Genomic DNA, 26,278 nt, shown 5'->3' with positions numbered 1-26,278 from the left:
ACATTTTTTTAAATGGAAAGGCTTTCAAAAAAATTAATTTCTTTTTAACTAAATTATCATTTATTCTTAGTGCTAGTTTATTGAGTATATATGAAAAGGCAATAATTTTTATAAGCTTATTTTTAATATAAATTGTAAATATATTTATAATAATTAGCTAAATCAAAGCAATAATTTATCACAATTAAAAGATTAGAAAAATAGATTAATATACATCCATTGAAGTTTCTAATAAATGGATCTTAATAAATTAAGTACAATAATTGAAAATAACACTGAATCTGAATTCTTAGCAAAAAAAGAGCAACAAAGTGCAAATATATTTGAAAGATCTTGCTAAAAATGGATTATAGATGATAGGAGTGAGTAAATCAAGTAGGGATTGCAAGGAGATTCAGGCCTTAAAGTAATCAGCAGCTTTGAAGATGTTATCCAAAATGCAAACTCAAAAATAAAATAAAAAGTGTAAATAGATAATAACAACATAAATGAGTTAGATAAAAGCTAATTCTATCAATTTAACATTACTTGTAGCAAGTAAAATAATATGTCCATCTTTAATATCAACGATAACGGTAAATATTTAATCCAAACAACTTTAATTTTATTATTTCTACTATTGATTTTAGCTTTAGCTTTGTTTTTTTTAAAAAAGAAGAAAACTCATCTAGTGAAAATTAATAAAAAAAAGTAGAAGATTAGAAATAATAAGTATTGAATAATCAAAATGAGATATAAGTTAATATCTGCTCAGCAACAAGAAATAAATAAAATTCTAAATATGACGAACATTTAAAATAAAATACCCGTCGAAATACATAAGTCATTTAAACAATGAGCAGATAGAGAGATAAGACATGCTCTTTATATATCAATTAAAGCTAATTTAACTAACAAAAAATTAAAAAAGCAAACTAATTATATACTATGGTAAATGTAAAGCTAAAAGTTTTAGAGTTTGTAAAAAAGATGAAGCTTATATACAAAAACAGAAAATTAGATAACTTATCTAAATTTTAAATTGAAGTTATTTCAGATAGTTGCTACTATTTTGAAAAAGATTTATCATAGAAACACTCCATTTTTTTTAATTTGTTCAAAAGAACTAAGAAATTAATTTAACATATCCCTATTTTGATTCCTACTAACAAGATAATAATTCTTTTTGATTTATTAGGCATTATCTATTTCTACTTGTTCTTTTTTTTCTTTTCAATATTTGCTTTCTTCAACTAAGCTGAATTAAACTCAAACTAATTCGCTTTTACTTGTCTTTTAAGTGTAGTCCTAATGCTTTTAGATATACTTGAATCTTTCAATATGGCTGTATTTAGAAGGGATATCATAATTTTAGAAAGAGAATTCATAATTAAATCATATTTGCTAAGTTTTCATTTCTTAACAGATTTTGTTAGTCTTATAGCTCTATTTTCAGAGATAGTTTCTAACCCTAACTAAATTACTTTCAATCCTGAAAATAATATTTGGAAATATATTTAAATTGTTATTGTATTTGTAAAGCTCTATGGTGTGAAGCAAAAAATATAAAGAATTAAAAATGTCATTACGCTCAGTTAAAATTAAAAGCATTTCTATAAATTAGTTAGCTAAATTTTTAGTGTCCTTTAAATAGCTCACATATGTAAATATATATATCTTTACTTTTTATTAGAAATATTTAAAATAATTTTTAAAAAAGCATGTATAGGGTGGTATTCATTAACATTTATTCAAGAAAATGAAAGAAATTGGCTTTAAAAAATTAATTTAGAGAACAGCGCTTACCATATAAAGTATATTTACTCATTTTACTGGGCAATTATTACAATGTCAACAGGTAGAATTTAAGAAATAAATTAATTACGTCTTTTACAACCTTAATTTTTATTTAAATTTTTTATAAGCTCAATTAATTTATTTTGTAACATAAATATATAGTTGGCTACGGAGACATTGTTGCAACAAACTATAGTGAAGCCTTATACATATCTATCAACACAATCATTTTTAGCTGTGTATTTGCTTTTTCAATTAATAACATAGGATAAATCCTCCATGATATTTAGATGTCACATTAGAATATTAAAAACCAAACTTAAGTTATTGAAAAGTAAATTTTTTAAAAATAATAAAAAATAAAATTATTTTTAATTAGATATCTCAAAAGAAAGAATGTCAACATATAACTTAAAACTCGTGTTATTTAATATCTTTTTTTTTTAGAAGAAGAAATAAATAGTAAATTATTAAAAGAAGAAGAATAAGTTCTCTCTATTTTATCTCTTAAACTTAGAGAGGAAATCATTTAGGAAGCAAATTCTTAAATACTTAAAAAATTTAATATTTTTAATTGTTTTTCTCAACAATCAATCAATAAACTAGTTTTCTAAATGAAAGAAATAATAGTTTCTCCTGGAGAAGTCATATTCTCAGAAGGAGATAGAGATGATTCAATTTATTTGATAACTAGCGGATAAATTTAGATTTTGTAAAATACTGCATAAAAAAGTTGTTCAATATTCCAACTGAAAACATTATCAGAAAATTAAATATTTGGTGAGATAGCATTTTTTTCTTAAATGCCAAGAACAGCAACTGCAAAGAGTTTAAATTTATCCACACTTTACAAAATAGAAAGAAAAGATTTTATTGAAATAGTTTAACAAAATCAAATGGATTTTGAAGTTTTTAAATCAATTTAACATTAAATTTTACTCAATTATGATTTCAAATAAATATAAACTAAATGCTATTCTTGCAATTCTAGCAATCATATAATCTAAAAATGCCCGATTGTCCATTAAGCTTTTGATTGCTAGTTAATAAACTTAAAAAATAATTATCACACATAATAAGTGAGACAGAAATTCAATAGACAAAATATAAGAATATACTAAGCAAAGTAATTTATATAATTCATTAAAATTAATTATATTTGTTCATTTATTTCTTAATTCTTATTTTGTTATTTTGAAGTTTTGAAAGCAGATATTTTACTTTGGGTAACCCTGATTTTTTTAAATTTTTTTATCAATAAAAATTAATTACGGTAGATATAAACTAAAATTTTTAAAGGAAATATTCGAGTAAAATATCTGTATAAATTTTATAATTTATGAAAACTTAAATTATTCTTAAATAAAAAAGAAATTTAGCAGGTCTAAATATATAAATACAAAATTAGTTAAAAATGGATTTAGAATACTAGAATTTTTTTAATTCTGAACTTGAATTAAGTTAGTAATTTGCATCAAATATTTAAATGGAAGAATCAAAACTACATGGATGTATTAACGAAAATAGTTAGTTATATTTTAATTAACTAAATGATTTTAATAACACATTAAATAATTGTGAATAAGTTACAAAGAGTAAAAACTTAATTTAAATAGATTAATAGTATATTAATCCTACTAAAAATCAATCTCAAAACGTAGCTAATAAAGTTTTAGGAGATTTAAGTTTAAGAAACAATACCATTAATGAAGGCATTTAATTTGAAAAAGAGTAAGATTTTTAATAAGGACTTGGATAGGATGAAGTATCATTTAGCCACTTTCATTCTTTAGGCGACATTTGTAATTTATATAAAATTTAAAGATTAAAATTAACATATCTAACTTAATAACTTTAAAGGTAATAAAAATGATGGTATCTCATCTAATTCAAAAATATCTATTCATAAAAGTAAAAAAAAATCGACTATTTTAAAGAATTATAATTACATAGATAACATTTAAGTTGATAAAATTCAATCTTGTTCTACTAATTAATTTGAATAGGAATCAATCAATTTGTCCGCAAATCTAATTACAGAATCTCATTATTCACAGGATTAAAAGTTTCATAAATATTTACCAAGCTATGCTTCTTTATAACTTTATCCAGAGGATAAAAAAAATAAAATAATCAGCTCCAAAACTCAAGAAAATAAGATAATTAAACTATGTAAAGATGAGTTATAAAATGATTTAAAGAATGAATAATCTTAGTAAAGCCAATTATCAATGATGACTACTTCTTCAAATGGTAAAAGAGAAAAAACTACATCTTTGGGTAGAAAATCTTAATTATAAAAAGTATTAAAAACGCATGATGGAGATTAATAATAGACAATGTTAGGTAATAGACAATCGATTGTAGCACTATAAAAATTGTTTTAATATGATTTTGACTTAGCAAAAAATTACAAATACTTTTTACCATTTAATAATTACAACTTAGTTATAAAGGAGTATAACGCACTATAAAATATAAATTTTAAATTATTTTTTTCAGGAACATAAACTTCAAAGTAGTAGAACGATAATGATAAGCTAAAACCTAGACTCTCTCCTAGATCAAGATATATATTTATGAAGAAATAACAAAAAAATAAGATTTGCTATGGAGTATCAACAAAATCTTGTAACAAGAACCCCAAAGTTTTTGATAAAAATATTTGAAATAACATAATTAAAAAATTATTTTAAATCTATTTATTTATTTTTTTTCACTTATAAAACATATCATATAAAAATTAATTTCTAAGTTTTAATTGAATATATTCATTCTATTGCTTATTTTATTGAAAATTAGATCTATGTTTATGAATTATTATTTTTTTATAAATTTTGAAAAATAATTGAATTTCTTTCTTTTTCTTTAATGTTTATTTTAAGGAAATTCACATTTTTTTAAATACAATTTTAGATAAGAATACGCATTTAAAATGGCTAATTTATATTTAATTATCATTTATTTTAAAATTTATGTTGATTTAAAAAACTTCCCCAAGTTCTTTCTATTTATTAAAATGTTCTTTTTTAAAGACAAATAGATCAAGCATAGTTATAATTAACAAAATTTTACTGGAAACTCTTTTAATTAATTAAAATTTTGCTTTAACGAACTTTTATTATTTAAAAATTTGATGTCTAAAAAAATAGATCTAATTAATAATTCACAAATATATTTAGTTTTTATTAGTTGTTTGAGATTATTCTCTTAAATTCCCTAATTAATTGATTGATTTTGATATTTTATATCTCATATCAATCTATTAATTAATATTAAAAAGTAATTATCAACCAATCATACAAATAATTCATATGAACAACTAAACAAATTTATAAAAAGTATTAATATTATTTTAATTTGAATTCACTTTATGAATAACATATTTTATATTTAAAAATAAATAAGCAAAAAGGACTTTTTATTTTAAAGTTAATATAGCATCTAAGGATAAGCTTTAAAAGTCTAATTTTTAAAAAAATTATTATTTTGTTGCTTTTGACCCACAAATTTTTTTTAATTTCTAGCTTAGAGCTAAGGCTTGCTAAAGATAATATAATTGTGAAAAAATCTATAGCTATTCTTTGTATTTTTTTTAGGTGAATATTATATGTGAATTAATTGAAATCTTTTTAAGATCTTTATATTAACTTTTTATAACATAAAAATAGGATAGGGAGTATTATTTCTTCTATATAATCAGACTCAGTTCTTATTTAAATTTTAGGTTTTTAACTTTAAATTAATTTTATTTTTTTAAAAACTAAAGCAAATTTCCTTGGTATCAAAAAGCACCTCATATTAGATCAGTATTTTAATTGAAAATATTTTTAACCACACTTTAAATATCACAATAATTTAATAGCAGAGCTCCTGCTGAACCTTAATAGTGAGAAAGACATAATTTATCTAATATATAAAATAAATAATATTAATTTGTTTATAATGTTTCATTTTTATGTTAAATTATTTGTTTATTTTATTTTTATGCAAACTATTTTCTTATTAAAAAAATTAATTTAATTAAAACAAACATGTTTAATAATTATTTTTCTTTTTTGTTTCTGATTAACCATATATTAAAAGATTAATCTTATAATTAGTTTTAATTCCGTCATTTATAAGTACTAGAAAAAAATAAGTTAATAGTTAATATTGAAATTGGTAAAAAAGCTTTATTAATAATTTGTGTTATAGAAGTAAAACAAATTAAAATATAAATAAATTTACATATCAAAAAAAGAAATAAAATAAAATCTAATAGAGCAATATTTTTTGATGATGAGAAAATCCTATTATTTGATTAGTCTTGCTTTGATTTCAATACAATCTTTAAAATGGAGATACTTTCAAACAAATTAATTTCTTTTTTAGTGAGGGATTTATTGTTTATTATTAATTATTTAGTATATCACAAAAAGGCAATAATTTTTTTAAAAGCTTATGTTTAATATTAATTTTATATAAAATTATAAAAGTTAATTAAAGTAAAGCAATAATTTATTACAATTAAAAAGATTAGAAAAAAAGATTAACATACATTCATTGAAGCTTTTAATAAATGGATCTTAATAAATTAAGTACAATAATTGAAAATAACACTGAATCCGAATTCTTAGCAAAAAAAGAACAATAAAATGATAGTATATTTGAAAGACCTTGCTAAAAATATATTATAGATGATAGGTGTGAGTAAATCAAATAGGGATTGCAAGGAGATTCAGGTCTTAAAGCTATCAGTAGCTTTGAAGATATTATTCAAAATGCAAACTCGAAAATAAAATAAAAAGTGTAAACAGATAATAACAACGTAAATGATATAGAAAAAACCTAATTCTTTCAATTTAACACTAACTGTAGCAAGTAAAATAATATTTTCATCTTTAATATCAAAGATAATGGTAAATATTTTATTCAAATAACTTTAATTTTAACTTTAGCTTTGTTTTTAAAAAAGAAAAACAATTATATGGTGAACATTAAAAAAAAAGAGTCGAAGATTAGAAATAATAAAGTTTGAACAGTCAAAACGAAATACAAGTTCATAACTGCTTAACCTCAAGAAATAGAATACATTCTAAACATGACGAGCATTAAAAATAAAATCTTCATCGAAATTCATTAGTATTTTAAATAAGCAACAGATAGAAAGATAAGAAAAGCTCTTAACATATCAATCATATCTAATCTAACTAACAAAAAATTAAAAAGGCAAACTAATTATATACCATGGTAAATGTAAGGCTAAAAGTTTTAGAGTTTATAAAAAAGATGAAGCTTTTATACAAAAACAGAAAATTAGATAACATATCTAAATTTTAAATTGAAATTATTTCAGATAGTTGCTACTATTTTGAAAAGGATTCACCATAGAATAACTCTATTTTTTTTAATTTGTTAAAAAAAACTTAGCAATTAATTTAACATATCCCTATTTTGATTCCTACTAACAAGATAATAATTCTTTTTGATTTATTAGGCATTATTTATTTCTACTTGTTCTTTTTTTTCTTTTCAATATTTGCTTTCTTCAACTAAGCTGAATTAAATTCAAACTAATTCGCTTTTACTTGTCTTTTAAGTGTAGTCATAATGCTTCTAGATATACTTGAGTCCTTCAACATGGCTATATTTAAATGGGATATCATAGTTTTAGAAAGAGAATTCATAATTAAATCATATTTGCTAAGTTTTCATTTCTTAACAGATTTTGTTAGTCTTATAGCGCTATTTTCTTTGATAGTTTCTAGCCCTAATTAAATTACTTTCAATCCTGAAAATAATTTTTGGAAATATATGTAAATTGTTATCATATTTGTAAAGCTCTTTGGTGTGAAGCAAAAAATATAAAGAATTAAAAATGTGATGACACTCAGTTAAAATTAAAAGCATTTATATTAGTTAATTAGCTAAATTTTTAGTGTCCTTTAAATAGCACACATATGTAAATATATATATATCTTTACTTTTTATTAGAAATATTTAAAATAATTTTTTAAAAGCCTGCATAGGATGGTACTCTTTAACATTTATTCTAGAAAATGAAAGAAATTGGCTTTAAAAAATTAATTTAGAGAACAGCGCTTACCATATAAAGTATATTTACTCTTTTTACTGGGCAATTATTACAATGTCAACAGGTAGAATTCAAGAAATAAATTAATTAACTCTTTTAAAACCTTAATTTTTATTTAAATTTTTATAAGCTCAATTAATTAATTAATTTTGCAATATAATAAATATATAGTTGGCTACGGAGATATTGTTGCAACAAACTATAGTGAAGCCTTATACATATCTATCAACACAATCATTTTTAGCTGCGTTTTTGCTTTTTCAATTAATAACATAGGTTAAATACTCCATGAAGTTTAGATGTCAAATTAAAATATTAAAAACTAAACCTAAATTATTGAAAAGTAAATTTTTTAAAAATAATAAAAAATAAAATAATTTTTAAATAGATATCTCAAAAGAAAGAATGTCAACATATAACTGAAAACTCGTGTTATTTAATATCTTTTTTTTTTAGAAGAAGAAATTAATAGCAAATTATTGAAAGAAGAAGAATAAGTTGTCTCTGTTTTATCTCTTAAACTTAGAGAGGAAATCATTTAGGAAGCAAATTCTTAAATACTTAAAAAATTTAATATTTTCAATAGTTTTTCTCAACAATCAATTAATAAACTAGTTTTCTAAATGAAAGAAATAATAGTTTCTCCTGGAGAAATCATATTCTCAGAAGGAGATATAGATGATTCAATTTATTTGATAACTAAAGGAAAAATTTAGATTTTGCAAAACACTACATCAAAAAGCTGTTCAAATTTCATACTGAAAACATTATCAGAAAATTAAATATTTGGTGAGATAGCATTTTTTTCTTAAATGCCAAGAACAGCAACTGCAAAGAGTTTAAATTTATCCACACTTTACAAAATAGAAAGAAAAGATTTTATTGAAATCATTTAACAAAATCAAATGGATTTTGAAGTTTTTAAATCAATTTAACATTAAATTTTACTCAATCATGATTTCAAATAAATATAAACTAAATGCTATTCTTGCAATTCTAGCAACCATATAATCTAAAAATGCCCAATTGTCAATTAAGCTTTTGATTATTAGTTAATAAATTTAAAAAATAATTATCACACCTAATAAGAGAGGAAGAAGTTCAATAGAAAAAATGTAAGAGTATTCTAAGCAAAGTAATTTATAAAAAACTCATTAAAATTAAATATATTTATTTGTTCGTTTATTTCTTAATTCTTAGTTCTACTTTGAATTTGAAGTTTTGAAAAACAGATATTTTACTTTGGGTATCCTTGAGTTTTTTTTAATTTTTTTTATCTATAAAAATATAAACTAAAATTTATAATGGAAAATATTCAGAGTAAAATATCTGTATAAATATTTTTATTAAAGAAGATAAATATTTTAATTAATCTTAAATAAAAAAGAAATTTAGAAGGTCTAAATGTAGAAATACTAAGCTAGTTAAAAATGAATTTAGAATACTAGAATTTTTTTAATTCTGAACCTGTTTTAAGTTAGTAATTTACATCAAATATTTAAATGGAGGAATCAAAAATAAAGGGGTCTATTAACTAAAATAGTTAGTAAAATTTAAATCAGCAAAATGATTATAATAGCTAAGCAAACATCTGCGAATAAGTTGCTTATAGCAAAAAATTAATTTAAATTGATTAATAGTATATTAATCCTACTAAAAATTAAGCTCAAAACATAGCTAATATAGTTTTATTAGGTATAAGTTCAAGAAATAATACTCTTAACGAAGGCGTTTAATTTGAAAAAGAGTAAGATCTTTAATAAGGACTTGGATAGGAAGAATTATCATTGAGCCACGTTAATTCTTTAGGCGACATTTGTAATTTAATATAAAAATTAAAGATTGAAATTAACATATCAAACTTAATATTTTAAAGGTAATAAAAATGATGGCATCTCATCTAATACAAAAACATCTAATCATAAAAGGAAAAAAGATTCTATTATTTTAAAACATTCCAATTGCACAGATAGCATTTAAGTTGATAAAATTCAACCTTGTTCTACTAATCAATTTGAATAGGAATCGATCAATTTATCATCAAATCTAATTACAGAATTTGTTTACTCATAAGATTAAAAGTATTATAAATATTTACCAATCAATGCTACTTTATAACTTTATCCAGAGGATAAAAAAAATAAAATTAATAGTTCCAAAGCTCAAGAAAATAAGATAATTAAATTTTGTAAGGATGACTTATAAAATGATAAGAATGATTAATCTTATTAAAGCCAATTATCAGGGATGACTACTTCTTCAAATGGTAAAAGAGAAAAAACTACATCTTTGGGAAAGAAAACTTTAATTTAAAAAGCATGTAAAACGCTAGATGGAGATCAATAATACACAATATCAGGTAATAGATTATCGGTTGAAGTCCTTTAAAAATTGTTTTAATATGATTTTGATTTAGCAAAAAATTACAAATACTTTTTACCATAAAATAATTACAACTTAATTATAAAAGAGTATAATGCATTATTAAATATAAATTTTAAATTGCTTTTTTCAAGAATAAGTTCTTCTAATCATTATAGCGAAAATGACAAACTAAAATTTAGACTTTCTCCTAGATCAAGATATTTATTTTTGAAGAAATAACAAAAAAATAAGATTTGCTATGGAATATCAACAAAATCTTGTAGCAAGAACCCCAAAGTTTTTGATAAAAATATTTGAAATAACAATGATCTTAAAATGATTAAAAAGTTTATCTATTTATTTAATTTATATATACTTATAAAACATATCATATAAAAAAAATTAATTTCTAAGCCATATTTAAATGTATTCATTCAATTGCTTATTTTATTTAAAATTCAATATATGCTTTTTAATAATTAAATTTCTTTCTCTTTGTTTAATGTTTATTTTAAGAAAGTTCACATTTTTTGTAATAAAATTTTGAGATAAGGAAATGCATTAAAAATGACTAATTTAAATTTCATAAGCATTTATTTTAAAATTTATGTTGATTTAAAAAACTTCCCCAAGTTCTTTCTATTTATTAAAATGCTCTTTATTAATGACAAATAGATCAAGCATAGTTATAATTAACAATTTTTTACTGGAAACTTTTTTAATTAATTAAAATTTTGCTTTAAACGAACTTTTATCATTTAAGAAATTTGATGTCTAAAAAAATTTATCTAATTAATAATACACAAATATATTTAGTTTTTATTAGTTCTTTGAGATAATCCTCTTAACTTCCCTAGCTAATTGATTAATTTATATATTTTATGTCTCATATCAATCTATTAATTAATATTAAAAAGTAATATATAAGCCAATCATTTTAACATTTCCTAAAAACAACTAAACAAATTTTTTAAAAAGTATTAATATTATTTTAATTTAAATTCACTTTCTGAATAACATATATTTTATTTAAAAATAAATAAGTAAAAAGAATTTTTTATTTTAAAGATTTATTTTAAGGTTAATATAGCATCTAAGGATAGGCTTTAAAGGTCTAATTTTTTTAAAAAATATTATTTTGTTGCTTTCCACCCACACATTACATTTATGAACCTGATTGATTTCTAGCTTAGTGGTAAAGCTTATTAAAGATAATATAATTGAAAAAAAAATCTATCAAATTATATTCTTTATATAAAGAATTAATGTTAAAAAAATATCGCATTAAAAAGTTATTAATTAAAAAAAGGTAAATGAATATATAAAGTTCCATGGCAGACAATAAAACTGAATCTGAGTTTTTAGATAATAATAATAATAAGTAAAATGAAAGTACATTTAAAAAGTCTTGGATAATTGACGATAGGAGTGATCAAATCAAATAAGGTTTGCAGGGTGATTCTGATCTAAAAGTTTCTTTTAATTTTGATGAAGTGACTTAAAACTAAATATATTAGATAAATGAAAAAATTTAAATTGAAAATACTATCTTAAATGAGCTAGAGAGAAGCCAAATGAATTAGGTTAATACAAGCTGTAGCAAGCAGAAAAGCTGTTCCTAATTTTATACCAAATATTAAGGTATAATATTTATAAAAATATTTATATCTAATAATTACTTCTACTTACAAGATTAATATTGATAAAATTATTATTAAAATAAAAAAGGTTATACTTAATATGATAACAGCCTTACCAACCAAATGCATATAAGCCACAACTTGTAAAATATTCTACCTAAATAGGATTTATTCATTTAAAAAAATGATATTTATTTGAATAAAAATGACAATTAATCGAACCTTTTGTTTAAAAAATTATAAAAACCTTTGATCAACCAAAATTAGAAGGATCAAAGATGTTCAGTTATTGTAAATAAGAAGAATTTATAGAATAAACAATAGAAGATAATTTAATTTAATTTGCTACCTAGAATGGTTCATGCAAAGGTATTAAAATTCATAAAAAACGTCAAGTTAATAAGTAAAAATAGAAAACCAGAAAATTTATCAAAGTTCCAAATTGAAAAAATTGCAGACAGCTGTTATTATTTTGAAGATAATTAATTTTACTAAAATTCTACTATCTTATAATTTTAACAAAGCTTAGAAGAATTAATTAAATAATTGCCTATTTTTATTCCCACAAGCAAAACTATCATTCTTTACGATATACTTAGTATAACTTATTGTTTTGGTTTCTTTTTTTTTCTTTCAGTTTTAGCATTCTTTAACCAAAATGATTAAAATTCTACTTAGTTTACTATTTATTGCATTGTAGCCATATCAATAATGGGTTTAGATATACTTTAAGCTTTAAATTAAGCTATATTTAGAAGTGATGATATCATACTAAATAGGAGTTTCATAATAAAATCTTACCTATTAAGCTTTCATTTTTTGGCAGATTTTATAAGCCTAGCTATTTTGTATATGGAGATTAATTATAAGCCCAATTAAATTACTTATAACCCTGAAAATAGTATATTTAAATATGTGTTGATTTTAACCATATTCATTAAGCTTTATAGTGTGAAATAAAAAATTAATAGACTATAAAACATTATTATGCTTAGCTAAGGCTAAAAGAGAGTTTACGAATTGCTCAGTCACATTATTTTTATATTTGCAATAGCCCATATTTGTAAAAAATTTAAAAATATTTTTCAAAAATGAATTTTATTTTTTTTTTATAAAGCATGCATAGGATGGTATTTATTAACTGTTTTTTAAAGTTAAGAAAAAAATTGGCTTTAGCATATAAATATAGAGAATAGTGCTTATTATATTAAGTACATTTATTCTTTTTACTGGGCAATAAATACAATAACAACTAGTAATTTATTAATTAAAAAAAACATTTTCGCAATTATTTATTTATTATACTTATAAATAGTTGGGTATGGAGACATTGTAGCTACAAACTATAGCGAAGCCTTATACATATCTATCAACACAATCATCTTTAGTTGCGTATTTATCTTCTCGATAAATAATATAGGATAAATACTCCATAATTTTTAAATTTCATATCAAAATATTAAAGACAAAACAAAAGTCATTGAGAAGTAAATATATAAAATAAATATAAAAATAAAATAATTTCTATTTAGATATTTAAAAAGAAAAAATGTCAACATACAACTTAAAGCCCGTGCTATTTAGTATTTACACTTTAAGGAAGAGGAAATTAATAGCAAAATACTAGAAGAAGAAGAATAAGTACTTTCTTTTCTATCCCCTAAACTAAGAGAAGAAATTATTTAGGAAGCAAATTTTTAAATACTAAAAAAATTTAACATCTTTAATTGTTTTTCTCAATAATCAATCAATAAACTTGTTTTCTTTATGAAAGAAATCATATTATCTCCTGGAGAAGTCATATTCTCAGAAGGAGATATAGATGATTCAATTTATTTGATAAATAGTGGATAAATTGAGATTTTGCGAAATACTGCACATAAAAACTGTTTATCATTTCAACTAAAAACATTATCAGAAAACTAAATATTTGGTGAATTAGCATTTTTTTCTTAAATGCCAAGAACAGCTACAGCCAAGTGTATTAAATTATCTATGCTTTATAAAATTGAAAGAAAAGATTTTATTGAAATAATTTAAGGAAACCAAAGAGATTTTGAAATTTTTAAAACAATTTAGCATAACATTTTATTGAATTAAAATTTCAGATAAATATAAACTAAATGCTATTCTTGCAACTCTCCCTATCACATAATCTAGAAATGTCCAATTATAAATTCCTATTTTGACAATTAGCTGATAAACTTAAAAAGTTGTTATCGTAAATTTTAAGAAAGAAGTCAATATAAAAGAAAAAATTCCAAAATTTTTAAGGCTAAGTAATTTAAATAATTTCATTTAATTCATTTGAAATATAAAAAACAAAATTATTTTTTTAATAATAACTCAATTAAATTATTTTAATACATCCACTCTAATATTAAAATAATATTTGAAATTAATATTTTATTTTTAAAAAGAAACTTAGTTGAATCAAACTTAAAAATCTAAAGCCAGTTAAAAATGGATTTATAATACCAGAGCTATTTTAATTCAGCTTAATAATAGAGTAATTAAGGTTTTTCAAATATTTAAATAGAAGAAGCAAAGTAGTAAGGATGTCTAAATGAAAACAGTTAATAATATCTTAATTAGTTAAATGAATTTAATTATTCTGTAAGTAATTTTGAATAGGTATCGCTTAGCAAAAGATAGATTCAAATAGATTAATAGTTTATTAATTCTAGTAAAAACTAAATACAAAATATAGCTAACATAGTTTCTATTGATTAAGCATAAAAAAGCATGGTCAATGATGAAAATTAAATAGAAAAGCAATATGATGCTTAAATAGGTGGTATTACATAAGAAGAAATGTCATTTAGCAACTTTAATTCTTAAGGCGATGTTTGTAATATTAATATAAATATTTAAGTAAAAATTAATTTTCAAACTTAATAAATTTATAGGTAATAAAAATGATGGAGTCTCCTCAAATACTAAAATCTCTATCCGCAAAAGGAAAAAAAAATCTACTATTTTGAAGCACAGTAATTACATTGATAATATTTAAGTTGATAAAATTCAATCCTGCTCTAATAACTAAATTGAGTAGGAATCAATCAACCTATCTGCAAATCTCATTTCAGAATCTCATTACACCTAGGATTAAAAGTATCATAAATATTTACCAAGCGTTGTTACTTTATAACTTTATCCTGAAGATAAAAAAAAGAAAACCACTAATTCCAAAATTTAAGAAAATAAAAAATTGAAACTGATTAAAGATGAATTATAAAGTGATCTAATGAATGAATTATCTTCTTAAAGTTAATAATCAATTTTGACTCATTCTTCAAATGGAAATAAAGAAAAAACCACTTCTATAGTTAGAAGATAGTAGATTTAAAAATTTTAGATAGCTTAAGATGGAGATTATCATCAATTTTCAACAATATATAAGACATAATCAATTTAAACAGCTTAAAAACTATTTTTATACAATTTTGATAAAATGAAAGATTACAAATACTATTTCACTTATAATAACTCAAATTTAGTTATCAAATATTACAATTTAAAGTAAAGCATTAACACAAGAAAAATTTTTATTTTCAAAAATTAAAAATTTTGTTGAATTGAATGAATATAACAAAAAATAAAAATGTTTAATGAAATTAACTTAAACAGATGGCAGAAATCCATAAAAATAAGATCTTATTAATTTATTATATAGAATATCAACTAAAATATTAGTAGAATCCTACAATCTTTTAATAAATAATTTGTAAATATTTTTATTATATTTAAATGTTTATTCTTTCATTTTTTATATCATCTAATTAAAAATCATAATTTTTATGTATTTGGAAATTTTTTTAAAATTAAAATAATTTTTTTAATGCTTATTCATTAATTTATATTTTAATTTTAAAGGCATAAATATGTTTAAAGTTTCATATATTCTTTTTCAAAAAATTAACATTATAATTTTAAAAATAACTCTATGCAAAAATAAAAATGAGATATATAAATATTTATTGCTTTTTTGGTTTTTTTTATTTTGGATAGCATTTTTTTAAAAATAATTAAGATTTTTAGAATAAAAAATATAAATCTTTTTAAAATATAACAAAGAATATGTTAAATTTTTGTGTGTTCATGATTATTTTTGTCTGCTCTTTTAATCCCAAATTCTCAAAAAAAAAAATTATTAATGAAATATCAATTCTCAAGACAACATCTCAATATATATTAGCTTAATTGAATTATTAGTAATCAACTATATCTTAAAATGCAAATATTAATTATACTATAAATATGGTAATTTTTTTACATAATTCAATAATTGCTTAACAAATATTAGAGATAATAAAATTCTAATCTGATACATACAGTTAGAATTTTTAATTTTGTTGATTGTAAGTTAGCTGACTCTATATTTGATAATCATATTTCTTATTAATTTATATAAAGTCCAGTATCGATACAATAAGAATATAGGATTAATATTTATTATTATTATATTTTTATGAGCAATTTTAATTTAAACTTTATTTATTTGAAGAAAAAAATATGGTTAAAAAAATTGATATCTAACTAACTTTAAACCATTAAGTATAAAGCTTATATTAAAAAGGTTTTACTAATCCTTAGAAACTACATAAATAGTAAAGCTAATTTTACAAAGAGATATTAGGTAATTACATGTTTTTTTATTAGTTTTATTAACACAAATACTGTTAATTTTATAGTATAAGTGGAATTTAATTAAGGATGATTTAATAATAATGATGAAAAATACTGATTTAATTATTTTCCATAGATTCTTTAATAAATAAACTTATTGACTACTAATTATAGATACTAAATATGATGAAAGACAGCTATCTCATGGTGATTTTAATAATCTAAGTAAAATTTGGACTCAAATCAATGTTATTTTGGAGTATTTATGATAAATCTATTTTTTAGAATTATTAGAACCTAACTAATGTACTAATGAAATAGAAATCTAATTATAAAAGCAAACCATATTAATGAAAGACGAATAACAACAATAGGATTTGCTCAATGATATAATAGAGGATCTCTCCAATAATGTATATAATGATACTTAATATGAAAGCGGCAATGATTGATCTAGTCAATCAGAGAATTCTAGTCAGTCAGAGAGTTCTAATCAGCCAGATAATAATAATAATAATAACTTATCTAATTAGAATAGGTCAGAGAGTAACAGAAAGTCATCTTACAACAGTTCATCTAAGAGTAGCAATAACACATTGAAATGATTTAAAATGATAAATAAATAAATTTTATATTATATAATTTTTTTATGAATATATATTAATATTTGAATTTTATTTTCTTTAATATAAGAATTAAGATTTAATATATGAGTGTTTTTTAATAAGAATCATTTTTTCAAAAATAATTAATTTTTTTCAGGTTCTTTATTAATAGAATTGACGGTACTAATCTTTGTTCATTCTCATTATATTTGTACTAGCACAAATTAAAAAATTTCAATTTAAATAAAATAAATGTTAATAAAAATGATTATCATAATCTCAATTCTTAATAGAAACAATTTAATTAACTACTAGTTTTAACTATTTATAGATATCTTGATATTGAGAATAGATAATATTATATAGTTATTGAGTGTGGTGTAAATCAAACTTAAAAATTAAATTATAAAAACTTTTTAAACAGCATTAATACTTGCTCAGGTATAATTAAATACTATAGCTAATACAGAAAATTAAAGATAAGATGATTTATCATAATTTCCTCTTAAAATTTTTTAATTAATAAAAATTAGTTAAACTATTCAATATACTAATATTATTGATTAACCTGTAAATTAAATATAATTAACAAAGCATTTTAAGAATTATTGGTGTTTTCATGATTAAAACAGCCCAATAAATAGTAATAAATAGTTATATATTTTTAATTAATTTTTCGCTTAATCTTTAGAGGAGTTTCTATTTAAATTTTAGTAAAACTAAACAAACAGAAGAGATAATAATGAATTTGCAATAAATTTTAATAATTCTTCTCAACTGATGACGATTTTTGTTTATTAATATTGTATTTAGTTGGATGGATGTCAGATAATAAGAAGACTAAACTTTAAATTTAACAATGGTTTGATATTAAATTGAAGATTGAAAAAATTTTATTAAATTCAAAAATAAATATTTTTAGATTGAAGATATTATTTATATTCTTTAGTGATCAGGTTTTTATTTTACACATATTCAAAATTTTTTAAAAATCTTTTTTTTTGTTTTTAAATCATTTTATACTTTCAATATTAACAATTCATCAAAGCATCTTAAATAAAATTATTAATTTTTAAATTAATTCATATGCTTTCCATTTCAGATTATTTTTAAAAATCAACACCATTAAATAAACTACATCATTATTTTTAATTTTTAAATCTATTCATATTATTTATTAAGATAAAATAACTCGTTAAACAATTTATTTCTTGAAATGATATTTCAATATTTAAATTATTAGGATTTTCAATTAAATATTAAGCTTAAAATTAATGTATTCTAAACATTTATTTTTTCATTCATAATTTTTTAGAATTTAACTAGACTTTATCAATTATAAATTTAAAAGTTAATTCATATTATCTTAATTTTTATTTTTGATAAAATAGGTAAATTTATTGGTTTGTGTATAATATCATAAGATATTGTTAGATTTTATTTCTTCGCTTTATATATAATATACTATGTCAATTTTACTGATTATATAAAACATAATTATTACAATTTTTAAATTATTTCGTCATTGTTTTTGAATAATTTAATAGTATCTTTATATTATATTTTTGAGTATTTTACTGAATAATAAGTTTCAAAATAAGACCATTAAATTTCGAATTATTTAAAAATATTTGATTCATTAAATTTGTTTATGACATTTATCTGAAATTTTCCTTAAACATATTTATAGCTCACTTTTAAATCTAATTTACTATTCCCTTAAAATAAAAAATATTTTTAATTTACAAGAAACAACAAATTAGTTATTATTATCTTTATTTAAATATATTTTAACAATTTATAATAAAATTTCTACTTATGATAATAAGTATTTGCCCTATTTTAAGTAAAATAATAAAAATTCAATATTAATGAATCATATTCTCACAATACATAAATCAAAATTATTAAATTAAAATAGAAAAAAAATAAAATAGAAAGAAATCATTCAAAAAATAATAAGGATTAATCAAATTCGTGAAAATAAATTAATTAAGTTACTAATAAAATAGTGATAGATAATAGCTTTAAATGAATAAAATATAATATATTTAAAACTTTTAAATACTAACTTAAGCATAAATATTTTAGTGGGTTTAAGAAGTTATTTTTGGGATATTAAAAATATATAAATGATTGTATTAATAAATTTCTTCTTATTTTTAAAATCACAAAAGAAACTGATGCTTTTGATTGATTTCTTTATTTTAATTACTCAAATATAAAAACAAATCCAGCATTTAATTTCATGATTGAAAATTAATTTTAAAGAGTAAAAACTAGTAGTAATTGTTTTAAAGAATAAATTAATTAATTATTTATAAGAATCTATTTCATCAAAAATAAACCAGTGACAGAAACTAATCATTTGAAATCTTCATTAAGAATTAATAAGATTTATCACTTATTGGTTAAAAAATAAGAGTTAGAAAGTAATTTTTAAATGTAAAACTAGATTTTCAAGCTTAAAAATATATTATCTAACAGTATTTATCATCAATTATACCTATTTTTAATAGATTATAAAAATATAATTTTGTGAATATTTTTTAAATATTAGGTGTTACAAAAAACTATTGTTTACAATAATTTATTTTAAAATAATTTTTAAATAAATTCTACCATCATCTTATTTTGTTTTCAATTTATATTTAAGATACATAAGTAAAAAAACAAACTAAGGTATTTTACTATTGTTTTAGTATTTAAAATGTGATTAGCTCTTTGTTTTAGATAAATAAAAACTTTTTAACAAAACTTATTTAGTATCTAAATACTAGAATTTGTTGTCAAAAATAATATCCATTACATAATTTAGAGTGATAGATAAATAAATACAAAGTTTTTAGTGAAAACTACAAAAGAAGTGTTAAGGTAAAAATTGATTTTTTAGATGTAATTACCTTTTGTATTCAATTTATTAAAAAAATTAATTCATTAAAATAGACAATTTAAAATTATACTTTGAACTTGATTAAATTAATTAAGAAATCAAAACTATGCAAAATCATTTAGAAAAAGAAAAATAATCGAAACTGTACTATTAAATATTAAATTTCATATTATTATTATTGAAATATAAATTTCCATTTAAAAATACTACTAAATAATCTTAAAGTTTTTGATATAATTTATTAATTTAACTAAAATTAAAACAAATTAAAATTAAATATAAACATCAAAAAATGAAATTCAGTAAGCATTTAAAGGCTTTAATGAAGAAAAACTATATTCTTTGGAAAAGGAATATGTGTTGCTCTATTTTCGAAATACTGCTTCCTTTTCTCTTAGTTTTGATTTTCGTTGTTCTTAGAGGCTAGGTTGATGATGATTTTATTCCTATGAAGTCATTTTATCCTGAAGTAAATTTAAAAAGAATTAAAGACAAATATTTAAAATTTTTTAATTAAAAATTAGAAAACTGTTTTACCTCCAAACTACTAATCTTTAGGAACTAATCCTAAAAATGGAGCCCCTATTCCTCCTCATATGAAAGATTGTCTCACTGGAAGTTCATCTAAATATCCATCTTATAGAAATGGATACATTGCCACTATAGGTCCAGATGATTTACTTAAGCCTTTAGAGAATATTTTCAAATAAAACTATAACTACTAAACTAAAAGATACACCTCCGTTGAAGATATGACTTCTTACGCTTCTTCTAAAGACTATAATAATGATATTTGTTTAGGTATTGCTATAGATTCGTTCTAAAATAATATTTTTAAATATCGTCTTTTTTTCAATGCTTCTACTGCAAATGATCCTGAGATACCACAAACTATTAAACCTGATGTCATTAAGTATCTTTTTGAAGATAAAAAAAATCAACTTGATCCTTGGGTTGATAGCGGATTTCTTACCATTTAAAACTGGATAGGTAAATATTGTTCTATTTATTAATTTTTTTAAATTTCATTTTTGCAAAATATAATTTTATTTTAATATGATAATACACAGATAACTAGATTTTATAGTACACCACATAAGATACCACTTAGCAAATTTAAGCCAGCATTACTTCAATGCTTGTTGACGATCACTATAAAAATCCTTTGGTAGAAAGTTTAAAAGGCAATATGGGAGTCTTCATTGTTTTACCAATGATTTTGGTTTATTTAAGAATGACATATGGACTTCTTATCGAGAAAGAAAAGAAAATTAGAGAAGGCATGAAAGTTATGGGAATGAGTGATTCTAGTTTCTATGCTTCATGGATTATTTACTATTTAATCATCTATATCATGTGTAGTATTCTTGTTGCCAGTGCTCTAAAGGCTTCTATTTATGTTTCATCTGACTGGAGTGTTATCTTTATCTGGCATTTGCTATTTGGAATTTCTCTGATTTTCTAAAGTCTTTTTATCACTACCTTTTTTACTAAGGCTCAAGTAGGAAATATATTTGCTATGGTTTTCTTCTTATTTTAGTATATGGCTAATATGATTCTAAGTAGCGATGATAATCCTACAAAATCTACTAAAGTTGGAATTTCAATCTTGCCTTAAGCAGGTACAGTTTTGGGTTGTGATGTCTTCCTAATTTCAGAAAGCTCAAAGAAAGGAATTTAGTGGTCAAATTTAACTGACGAAATTGTCAACTACTCTGTAGCTATTAATATGATTATGGATATCATAAATATCATTATCTTTATTATTCTTGCCTTATACTTTGACTAAGTATTTCCTAATGATTTTGGAAAAAAGCGTCATCCTCTATTCTTTATTAGTTGGATTTGGGAAAAAAAATTGACTCCTGAAGAAAAGAAAAGAAAACTTTTAGAAAATGCAAAGGGTGAATAACAGTTTGACTTCAATGATAATTTCGAAGATGTTCCATAAAACCTAAAAGACCAAGAAGAACTTAACTAAGCAGTAAAAATAACAAATTTAAGGAAAATTTATCCTTCAGGAAAGAGTGCAGTTAATGGTTTGAGCTTTTCTATGTACAATGGCTAAATATTTGCGTTGTTAGGACATAATGGCGCTGGTAAAACTTCAACAATATCTATGCTTACTGGTATGTATGAAATGACTGATGGTGCTGCTACTGCTTTGGGAAGAGATGTTGAATCTGAAATGCAAGAAATTCGTACTTTTATGGGAGTTTGTCCTCAATATGACATTTTATTTGATAACTTATCAGTTAAAGAACATTTAGAGCTATTTGCATCTTTTAAAGGTATGACAGATAATCAAGAAATACAAAAATAAGTACAAAAACACATTGAAGATGTTGATTTGTAAGAAAAAACTAATGAACTTGCAAAAAATCTCTCTGGTGGGTAAAGAAGAAGACTTAGTGTTGCAATAGCCTTTATCGGAGGTAGCAAATTAGTCTATTTAGATGAGCCAACTAGTGGTATGGATACATCTGCTCGTAGACATATTTGGGATATGCTTAAAAGGTATAAGAACGACAGAATTATTTGCTTGACTACACATTTTATGGATGAAGCAGATTATCTTGGAGATAGAATAGGAATAATGGCAGATGGATAACTTGTTTGTTTGGGAAAACCTCTTTTCTTAAAGAATAAATTTGGAACTGGTTATAATTTAACAGTTGTAAAGAAGAATCCTACAGACGACTCATAACCAATTATAAATTTAGTTAAGAAACATATCAATACTGCTGTTATTTTATCAGATGTATCAGCTGAGGTTGTTTTCTAACTTTAAAATGAGCATGCTCCAAAATTCCCTGCACTTTTCTTAGAACTTGACAACTCATTTTAATAGTTAAGTATCTAAACATATGGTATTTCAATTACTACTTTAGAAGAAGTTTTCTTAAAAGTTGCCCATTTAAAAGAAGAAAAAATAAAGGAATAGAAAAAGAAGTAATAGTAAGCTGATCATTAAAAAAACAGCAAAATCTACTTAAATATTCCTAATTCATAAGATGTTAATGGAGATATTGAGAACTAATAGGGTTAAAGCAGAAATGGATCTGAAGAAAATTGTATAGATGAAGTCGATAATTTCGATTTAAATCAAGTAAGAGTAACAAAAACTTATCAAAAATTTTAATATCATATGAGAGCTTTAATTGTTAAGAGAATAATATCATTTAAAAGAGATATAAGATCACTTTTATGTGAGGTTATTTTACCATGCTTGATTGTTGTTGTAGGATTAAGTTTAACTTTAATAACTTTTATCAAAGAACAAGACACTATTATAATAGATCCTATCAATTTCCCCTAACCACTCAAAGTAGTTTCTAGTAATTCACCTGGTTTACCTCATTCAAGTATTGATGCTCTATTTAGCTCATTTAATAAGAAAGGCTTGTATAATTTTAATGAATAATATGATTTATAAGCTAGTTAATGGGAGTAATCGGCTTACAAAGCAAAAACTGATAGTGTAACAGGTTCTTACTATATTGAAGACATTGATTCATCAAATATATTTAAATATACAACAGAAGTTAACACAATTTATAGAGACGCAGCTCCCTTATATATAAACTAGATGAATGAAGCATATATTAATTATAAACTTTCTAAATTAGGAAAACCATCAATCACTCTATAGATTACTAATTAACCATTACCTTTAACATATACATTAAAAAACCTCTCTGGTACAGCATAAGGTCTTGTGGCTAGTTTTATATATGCTATAGCTTTTTCATTTATTCCTGCTTCCCTTATCTCGTTTATAGTAAAAGAGCGTACTGAAAAAATTAAGCATTAATAATTAGTAAGCGGAGTCAGTTTATACACATATTGGTTCAGTAATTACTTTGTTGATTTTATAAAGCATATTGTCCCTGCAGTATTTTCTATTCTAATGATTCTTGCTTATGATATATCCTCTTTCACTGATGGTTCCTGCTTCGGAGCTGTATCTTTTATGATGTTCCTCTATGGATGGTCAATTATACCCTTCTCATATTTCATTGGTTTTGTTTTTGGCGACTATGGCAATGCATAAGTTTCAGCTTTCTTTATAAACTTCTTATTTGGTGGTATCATGCCTATGGTAATTTTCATTCTCAGAATTATAGATTCAACTAAATCAGCAGGAAAAGCTTTAGGATGGATACTTAGAATAGTTCCTTCCTTCAGCTTTGGTTATGGTATAATGAACATAGGCAATAGAAATTTATATGCCTTGTAAAATAACTAAAAGGAACTTGATTCACCTTTCTCTATTGATATTGCTGGCGCAGATATTATTTTTATGATAATAGAAGGAATTATTTACTACTTATTAGTGTTTATAGTTGAAAATTACAACCAAATTTCTTTCCTAAGTAACATGTTTTCAAAAGAAAAATAAGTTAAGTATGAACCAAAAGAATATGATGAAGATGTTTAGAAAGAAATTGATATTATCAATCAAACCGATCCTTCAGATTATACTGTTAGAGTTAACAAACTAAGAAAAGTTTTTATTCCAGCAAAAGACAGAATCAAAGTAGCTGTTGATTAGGTATCATTTGGTATTGGAAATGGCGAATGCTTCACTCTTTTGGGAGTAAATGGTGCAGGAAAAACTACAACATTTAAAATTTTATCAGGTGAAATTTAACAAACTTCAGGAGAATGCCACATTATGGGATATGATTTATAAACTCAAATTAATCAAGCACGTAATTATATTGGCTATTGTCCATAATTCGATGCCTTGTGTGATAATTTAACAGCAAGAGAACATTTAGAAATGTATGCATTAATTAAAGGAATTCCTATAGAAATGAGAGAAAAATTAGTTGCTAAAAAAATCAAAGAAATGGATTTGACAGAATTCGAACATAAGCTAGCAGGTACTTATAGTGGAGGTAACAAACGTAAGCTAAGCGTAGCTATAGCTATGTTAGGTAATCCTCCTATTGTTTTTCTTGACGAGCCTTCTACAGGAATGGATCCTGCAGCTAGACGTTTTATGTGGGATGTTATTTCAAGAATATCTACTAAACGTAAAAGTTCAAGTGTAATATTAACAACCCATTCAATGGAAGAAGCTGAAGCTCTCTCAACAAGAGTTGCTATTTAAGTAGAAGGTATTTTGAAGTGCATTGGAAGTATATAATAAATTAAGGATAAATTTGGTGAAGGTTATGAGGTTGAAATCAAATTAAAAATACCTACAGAATAAGAGCTTATTCAGAAACTTAGTTCATACGGGATTTCCTAAGCTTAAGTTAAAGAATAAATTCACTATGGTTAGCTTGAATAATATCTTTAAAAAATGAATGCTTTCAATCTCTATGAGTAAATCAATGATTAAGGTAATGGTAAATAATTGTACGCTAGATTGACTTCTGATTACGGAGTAAGCTTATTATCTCTAGCACAATATGTGATATTAGAATAAAATGGAGAAAACCTAAAAACATTTATAGAAAAAAAATTAGGTGAATATAGTATTATTGAACATTTTGATGATTTCTACAGATTTAGAATTTAGTCTGACATATCTATTGGTAGAATGTTTGAAGTTTTCGAAAACAATAAAAATCAGTTGTTGGTTGAAAATTATTCAGTAAAGCAAGCTTCTATTGAATAAATTTTCAACTTGTTTGCAACAAATTAAATTAAGGTCAATTCATAAAAATAAAAAATTTAGAATGATAAAAATAATAAAGACTAGTCAAATTAATAAAACAGTCCATCATAGTCTAATGGGTAAAGGTCAATTGAAATGAATTAGCTCCGAATTATACCTAAAACCAATAAAAAATGATTTTATTATTTGAACTTTTCTATCTATTATATAATTTGTATTACTTTTGAAAATTAATTCTTTTCTTAAATGATATACTCAAATAGTACATTTAAAATAATAATATATATAAGAATATCTTGAGGTTAATTAATAAAAATAATTTATATGCCCAAGATCTCTAAATAAATTTTTATAATTTTCAGAATTAAATTTATTTTTTTAACCAATATATTTTGTCCCTTATTATCTTTGAGCATAATTAATTGGGATTAGATATAATTTTTATCATTCAATTTTTTCATTATAAAATTCATTTTCCAAAAGAATATTTAAATTAATTTTTTTCTTCATTTTTTAGATAGATTTTGTTTCTTGCTAAGTTTTTTAAAAAACATGAATCAATTTCTAATCTAATGTTTATAATTAAATATTCAATATATTGAATTATTAAAATAATCAAGTTAATTAATAATACTTTTAATCACTTCCATTATTTATAAGTAC

The 26,278-nt window shown here is 22.0% G+C and overlaps 5 protein-coding genes across 5 annotated transcripts; all 5 read left to right on the top strand. All coding sequences in view use genetic code 6, as the record gives it.

Moving 5' to 3' along the window:
* Nucleotides 1-235: 235 nt before the first annotated feature.
* TTHERM_00717670 (cation channel family protein) lies at nucleotides 236-4,445 on the top strand (the record flags this gene model as incomplete). Its single annotated transcript, XM_001015087.2, has 7 exons — nucleotides 236-575; nucleotides 656-1,642; nucleotides 1,700-1,837; nucleotides 1,939-2,110; nucleotides 2,156-2,902; nucleotides 3,148-3,578; nucleotides 3,637-4,445. 7 exons carry the CDS (start codon nucleotides 236-238, stop codon nucleotides 4,443-4,445), a joined length of 3,624 nt encoding a protein of 1,207 aa, XP_001015087.2.
* A 1,892-nt stretch (nucleotides 4,446-6,337) lies between these two features.
* On the top strand, nucleotides 6,338-10,534 carry TTHERM_00717660 (cation channel family protein; the record flags this gene model as incomplete). Its single annotated transcript, XM_001015086.2, has 7 exons — nucleotides 6,338-6,677; nucleotides 6,734-7,720; nucleotides 7,779-7,916; nucleotides 8,024-8,195; nucleotides 8,241-8,987; nucleotides 9,240-9,670; nucleotides 9,729-10,534. 7 exons carry the CDS (start codon nucleotides 6,338-6,340, stop codon nucleotides 10,532-10,534), a joined length of 3,621 nt encoding a protein of 1,206 aa, XP_001015086.2.
* A 2,309-nt stretch (nucleotides 10,535-12,843) lies between these two features.
* TTHERM_000717659 (cyclic nucleotide-binding domain protein) lies at nucleotides 12,844-14,056 on the top strand (the record flags this gene model as incomplete). The annotated part of the gene is made up of 5 exons (XM_012798348.1): nucleotides 12,844-12,919; nucleotides 12,974-13,111; nucleotides 13,172-13,343; nucleotides 13,389-13,837; nucleotides 13,965-14,056. 5 exons carry the CDS (start codon nucleotides 12,844-12,846, stop codon nucleotides 14,054-14,056), a joined length of 927 nt encoding a protein of 308 aa, XP_012653802.1.
* Nucleotides 14,057-14,601: 545 nt separating this feature from the next.
* On the top strand, nucleotides 14,602-15,433 carry TTHERM_00717650 (cyclic nucleotide-binding domain protein; the record flags this gene model as incomplete). Its single annotated transcript, XM_001015085.2, has 2 exons — nucleotides 14,602-14,707; nucleotides 14,766-15,433. 2 exons carry the CDS (start codon nucleotides 14,602-14,604, stop codon nucleotides 15,431-15,433), a joined length of 774 nt encoding a protein of 257 aa, XP_001015085.2.
* Nucleotides 15,434-20,275: 4,842 nt separating this feature from the next.
* On the top strand, nucleotides 20,276-25,792 carry TTHERM_00717640 (ABC transporter family protein; the record flags this gene model as incomplete). The annotated part of the gene is made up of 3 exons (XM_001015084.2): nucleotides 20,276-20,452; nucleotides 20,508-20,973; nucleotides 21,054-25,792. The coding sequence occupies 3 exons, from the start codon at nucleotides 20,276-20,278 to the stop codon at nucleotides 25,790-25,792; spliced, it is 5,382 nt and encodes a 1,793-aa protein (XP_001015084.2).
* Between the last annotated feature and the right edge of the window lie 486 nt (nucleotides 25,793-26,278).

Source organism: Tetrahymena thermophila, assembly GCF_000189635.1.
Source record: "Tetrahymena thermophila SB210 genomic scaffold scf_8254592, whole genome shotgun sequence".
Lineage (NCBI taxonomy): Eukaryota > Ciliophora > Oligohymenophorea > Hymenostomatida > Tetrahymenidae > Tetrahymena > Tetrahymena thermophila.
This window is presented reverse-complemented; position numbering and strand designations above follow the sequence as displayed.